At 30.0% G+C, this 6,674-nt stretch overlaps 1 protein-coding gene across 1 annotated transcript; it reads right to left on the bottom strand.

The window, feature by feature from the left end:
* Nucleotides 1–2,151: 2,151 nt before the first annotated feature.
* Nucleotides 2,152–2,595, bottom strand: LOC138348100 (uncharacterized). Its single transcript, XM_069296710.1, has one exon. The coding sequence runs from the start codon at nucleotides 2,593–2,595 to the stop codon at nucleotides 2,152–2,154; it is 444 nt and encodes a 147-aa protein (XP_069152811.1).
* Nucleotides 2,596–6,674: the final 4,079 nt, after the last annotated feature.

Genomic DNA, 6,674 nt, shown 5'->3' with positions numbered 1-6,674 from the left:
ATCGGACAACTTTGATTACATGGGATGAAGCACCAATGACAAACAAATTGTGTTTTGAAGCATTAGATAGGACTTTGAAGGATATTCTCCGCGATAGATATGAAAATAGTGCAAACAAACCTTTTGAGAAAGTAACTGTCGTATGTGAGGGTGATTTTCGTCAAATATTACCTGTTATTCCAAAGGGAACGAAAGTTGAAATTGTGGAGGCATCATTAAACTACTCTCACTTGTGGCCCTACTTCTCAATTTATGAATTGAAGGAAAATATGCGACTAAGCGGTGGAAAAATAAAAGGTTATGAAGCAAATGAAATAGAAAGTTTTGGTAACTGGCTTTTAAAAATTGGAGATGGCTCCGTTGATGCAGAGAATAACAAGGACCTCATCTATGTGCCTCCTGATGTATACATTGAACCATCACACAATCAGATAGAAGTCATTCCTATTGAAGAGTAAAATAACCCATCATACTTGCAATAAAGAGCAATACTCACACCAAAAAATGAAATGGTGCATGAGCTGAATGATAGAATTATGATAATGATACCAGGGGAAGGAAAGACTTATTATAGCTCGGAAAATGTGTGCCAAGCAAGCGTCAATACAAATGAAGAGGATATATTGTACCCAACCGAATTCCTAAACAACTTACAATTTCCAGGAATTCCAAACCATGAAATACATATGAAAGTAGGAAGCCCATTTATGCTTCTTAGAAATCTAAATCAAACTTAGGGACTATGCAATGGTACAAGATTAATTATAACGCTTCTTGGTATTTAGTGGGTTGGTGCAAACATTATCTCTGGTAAGAACATGGGCTCGCAAGTCACAATACCAAGAATTATTATGTCTTCAAACGATCAAAGTGATCGTTCAAGCTAAATAGACGACTACCTTTAGCACCCTATTATGCTATGACAATCAATAAAATCCAGGGACAAACACTTTAGAGAGTTGGATTGTTTTCTTCCAAAACATGTATTCAAGCATGGACAATTATATGTTGCGGTTTCCTGTGTAACAACAAGAGCAAGATTTAAAAATACTAATGCGGACGAGGACACAAAAGACCAGAAACACATACAAAATATTTTTTACATGGAAATACTCCAAAATGTACGTCCAAGAATAGTGGACAGAGAGGAGGTATTTATTAACAGTACATCATTAAATGTGCAAATTTGAAATTAAAATCATGAAAAATATGAAATAAATGATTATTACTGATGACTGATGGCTATTAGATTACTCATCAGGGTATGGACTAGGGTTGAATACAAACACATACGTGGGAATACAAAATGCAGCAATTGTGTGCAGGCGCAACCAATATACAAGATCAAAATGGGCAACTTCATAGTGGATTTGGTAATACACATTACAGTACATAGAAACCCACAGATATAGAATAGGTTTACGATGTCTGTGACATCAAGCAAGTAAGGGCCCGTTTGGATGAGCTTAATAAAAGCAGCTTTAAAAAGTACTTTAAAAAGTGCTGAAACTTATTTTTAAAATAAGCAGTTATGCGTTTGGATAAAAGTGCTGAAGTTAAAAAAAAAGTTGTTGATATGTTTGGAAAATAAGTGCTGATAAACAGCTTTTAAATCAAAATATCTGAAATACCCTTAAAAGTTGTTAACATAATAAAAGTTAATTAATTTATATTTTACAACCATAAATAATTATATTTTTCTATCATTCACATATTTCTTTCTCATCACAAATTATTTATAAGAGGAATATAAACATATTATAGATTTTAAAGATATATAATTTGAATAGATCAAAGAACGATTTAAGATTTATTTTAGTTTCATCCATAGGTAATAATAATTGTCTATCATTGACATATTCTTTTATTATCACAAATTATTTATAAGAGGAATATAAATTTTTAGTTAAGTTATATGTGCAACTTATTTTACATTTTAATAATATATAATTTGAATAGATCACTTGAAAGATTTAAGATTTATTTTATTTTCATTCATTAGTAATAGTAATTGTCTATCATCCACATACTTCTTTATCAACAAATTACTTATAAGAAGAATATTACTTCATATTTCAAAAATAAGTTGTTTGATTCAAATACAAATATCAAAATGAAAGAGAACGCTTTACTAACATAAAAGTGGAAAAACTAAAATAATACAAACATCAAAACGTTACCAATTTCATTAGCAATCATGTCACGAAGCCCCATCCAATAAGTATCATTTTGTTCTTCCATATTGTTTTCTTCATTGTTAGTGTTTGAACTTGAGCCAAATTCGGAGTCAACCGAAGGAATATATCTCTCATCCTCAGCCGTTTGAAATGCATCATCCACGTTGCATTTTTGTTTAATATAATTGTGAATGGCCATAGTAGCAAGTACGATGTCCCTTTGAGTATCAATATTATAATAAGGTATATCTCGCAAAATAGACCACCTTGCTTTCCGAACACCAACTATATTTCTACATGAAGAATGCATATAATTAAATTTTTCAATATGTCCTCTTGGCTCACGCAATTGACTTGTTGCACCACGAGGAAAGTCGAGAAGATGATATCTCACATTGTCTCCTTTGTATGGAGCCATATATCCCTTTATATGTGCACATCCTGCATCCACTAAATAATATTTATTTCCTAAAGGATGTGAAAAGTTAAGTTATTTTCTACGAAGAGCCTCACCAAATATACGACTATCATGAGCCGCTCCTTCCCATCCAGCCCATGTAAATGTAAAACACATATTAAAATCCACAACGGCAAGAATATTTTGAGTCGGTTAACCTTTACGTCCAATATAAGGTATTTGTTGATCTTGTGGCAATCTAGCTTTGACATGTGTGTCATCAAGTGCTCCAATACAATCCTAAAAATATAGGCATGTGAACTAAATAAATATAACAAGTAATACTAAAAAAAATAGAGGAGTTAATATTTTAAAAGATCACTCAACTTTCACAATTTATTTAACAAAGTCATTGAACTTTATTTTTAAAAATATAGAATTTCTTGAAGACACATATTTTTATTGATAAATTTCTTTGAATTATTTTGTTGAGATAAAGACCATAAAGTTAAGTGATTTTATTGATATAAAATAACATTTAATGACTTTATCAGATAAGTTGTGAAAGTTGAATGACCTTTTTAAGATATTAACTCAAAATATAGCACACTAAAAGTTGTTACTTACCTTAAAGAAAGGCAAATATCGCTCATTACATGGCTTGTGAGCTCCAACACCATCATTATAATTCAAATATTGTTAAATAATGTCCTTGCAATTTTAGAAACGGCTTTTAAAACACTATGAAAGTGTCTATGGACTGTCTCCCCCGAATTTTGAAAGATATCTTGTATAATTTGGTTTCCCGCTCCATGTGCACAAGCCATTAAGAACATGCCTAACATTTCATTTATGGACATTCCACGGGTGGGCTTAAGTCCATATTTTTCTTCTAAATCTTTGGATAGATTAACAAACACCACCTTCTTTAACCGAAAATTTTCATAACAACGAGTTTCATTTCCTAGTAATATCTCTTGAATAAATATATATCCGGAACGCTTTGATGTACGATAAGGTTTTTTGAATAAGTATTTTTCATAATACATTAAATGTATTTACCTGCTATCCGGCATAGAGACATCCATTCTTTCTCGTTTTGCTCTCTCCTACTTTGTTCTAGTTCTTCATCTAACAAATCACTTAAATGAGGTGATATGGTAAAGTCCGAATCCTCCATTTAACTACAAACAAAGATATCTTCAATTAAAAAAAATCAAAAGTATAAAAGTTTCATTATTTCACAAGTAATGACACATATTTTTACTTGCTTACAACATTTTTGAATCTACAATAAAAATTTTCAATTCTATTACTTTATATTAGTAAAGACATTTACATAAATTCAATCACAACATACATTTTTAAATAGTCTTACACAAAAAACACCTATATATAAATTTACACTACAAACACACATATATAAATTCAACATAACAAAAACCTATATGTAAATTCAACACAACATATACATTTACATAAATTCAACATAACAAAGACCTACATGTAAATTCAACACAACATATACATTTACATAAATTCAACATAACAAACACCTATATGTAAATTCAACACAACAAATGCATATTTACACATTTACATAAATTCAATACAACATATATATTTACATAAATTCAACACAACAAACACATTTATATAAATTAAAACTTTCCTTAAAATAAATTAACCATACAATGATAATGTCCAAAACAAAATTCAAGATAATAAATAATGTTCATGCGTACAAGCATAATGTCAAACATAAAAGAATAAATTACTTTTTCAATAACAACACATTTTCACACTTTCTTAAGGTATAACTGATGGTTATACTCCATCCAAGACTTTCGAACTTCATCCGCATGCATCTTAAGAAACACTTGTCGAATGTATTTTTTAAGAAACATGTTCAGAAAGTAGTTGTACATTTCACCCCTTTCAAAAATATTGGAAATATTGCCAAAAAATCCATACACTTATCAATGGTGGGATCATCTACCACATGAGATGTAACAATACTTTTGTTAGACATTAACTCTAGTAAAGATTGCATATCTTCTTTCATTGATGCAGCTGTAGATTTTGTCTTACTTTTTTTCACTTGATTACTAGTTCCAATACCATCAGTTGAATTGGTCTTTTTATTGATGGTTTAGGAAACATAGAAGAATTCATATCTTCTGGATCATCACTTTCATCACCCCCTTCATTATTAGTATTAATGAAGTGCTTCATATCATCATTATCAATACCATTTTGCCTTTCTTCGTCATAATCTACCTCACTTTCAAAAAGTTGGGATTGATTTGAGGCACGTGCTCTTTCCCCCGTAGCAACAATATCAGAAAATAATGCATCATAGCAAAATCATATCAGTAAAAAATCCTTATTCCTAAATTTTCTATATCAAACATCCTCCTATAACAAAAAATGAAACAACAAATTTAAGTAAGTAAAAATGTAACTTTAAAATAAATAAAAAGATAGATAAAACAACGAGAAAACTGTACCTTAATTTTTCGCTTCCACCAAACATCATCTGTCATAATTGTATTTTTAGTGGAATCCCATCCTATACATGTATCTCTTTTCATCAATTGCTTAAAAAGAGTCCACTCAGCTTTCATGCCATCCCAATGATTTTCCATTTATATTTTTGTATAACGCCTTCCCGTTTTTTTATAGAATGTTTTAATCGTATTTTTCCATCCATCTTTAGATAAATGAGTGTTTGGTCTATTTCCTTTCCTAATCTCTAATTCACATAACTCTATAAATTTGAGATGAGCATCATTATCCCACTTAGCATTAGTTTGTGTTTCAGACATGGTGTAATTGATCTGAAGATGAAATTGATAAGAAAATTTAAAATAACTACTTCCCATAATTTTATATGGCTAAAAAATATATAGTACACACAATCAACATATATATACATATTCCCAACACAAAAAAAAATGGACAGCAAAACCCGCATGAGTTCTGTACAAACATGCATTTATGATCCTACGCAAGTTCTGTATTAACAAATGTACAAACATGCATTTATGGTTTCCAAGAATAGGAGGAAAAGGCAAATCCAAATGTGGAAAATATAATCTTTTTCACAATATAGATTATAAAAAGATAAAATCATTCATATTATAATAGATTAAACTATAATATTTGGATATATAAATTTACTGTAAAATCAAAATAATTTTGATATATCAAAAGCTATATTATTTTGATACTTGATAGCTCTTAATGTATGTAAAAAGGGAATCATTTCGAAGTGAAAATGACTTCTAAATATTTTTAAGTTATTAAATAAATCAAATTCAACTTTAAATTGAATTCTTAAATTTTGAGAGTTAGAACTCAAAATGAAAAATCATAGTCAAATTGATCATTTTTTTATAGGAACTTTTAAGGACTACATGTATCAATTAGAGTTATCAACAAGGACCAAAATAATGCAAATCCAATACATGAGGGATCATTTTGATAATATTCTTTAGGAATTAGTAACATTCTTTCTTTTAGAACTTTGAAAGATTGATCCCCCAAAGTAGTTTTCTTCTTGTTGATTTGCAGGTAAGGAAGCAGCTAAAGCCATGACAGTGGCAGCAGAAATTGGATACGCTTTGTTAGCTCTTGGCCCTTCTTTCTCATTCTTCATCGCTCTTATCTCAAAGAAACCCTTCTTGATTCTCACATTTCTTCAAGGTAAACTTCCAATTCAGGGTTTACTTTTTTTTTCCTGAAAATTTCTTCAAATTCTCAGAAAGTACAGTTATTGACAAATTGGGTGCTTTTATAGTGAGGCAAGCTTGGTGGGGTTTTTTCCTTTCATGGGTGTGACTTGGTCATTGTAAAAATCAATACACAGGAAAAAAATACATGATAACAAAAACACAAAACAGAATTTTTCAGCTCCATTTCTCAGAAATCATATGTATGACAAACCACACGCCAAAAGTGAGTAAATGAAGCAAATCAAAAAACATTATCGGCATAAATCGAGAATTTTTTCAGTTGATTTCGATTTTTCAACATATTATCGGCATCATTCGAGAGAAAAGGAAGAAAGCTAATAAAAAAATAATCGAAAAAACTTA

Source organism: Solanum lycopersicum, chromosome 4 (assembly GCF_036512215.1).
Source record: "Solanum lycopersicum chromosome 4, SLM_r2.1".
Lineage (NCBI taxonomy): Eukaryota > Viridiplantae > Streptophyta > Magnoliopsida > Solanales > Solanaceae > Solanum > Solanum lycopersicum.
This window is presented reverse-complemented; position numbering and strand designations above follow the sequence as displayed.

What these genes read in the sequence shown, in the direction of transcription:
- LOC138348100 (XM_069296710.1), bottom strand. Translation starts at nt 2,595, where the DNA reads ATGGCTCCATACAAAGGAGACAATGTGAGATATCATCTTCTCGACTTT.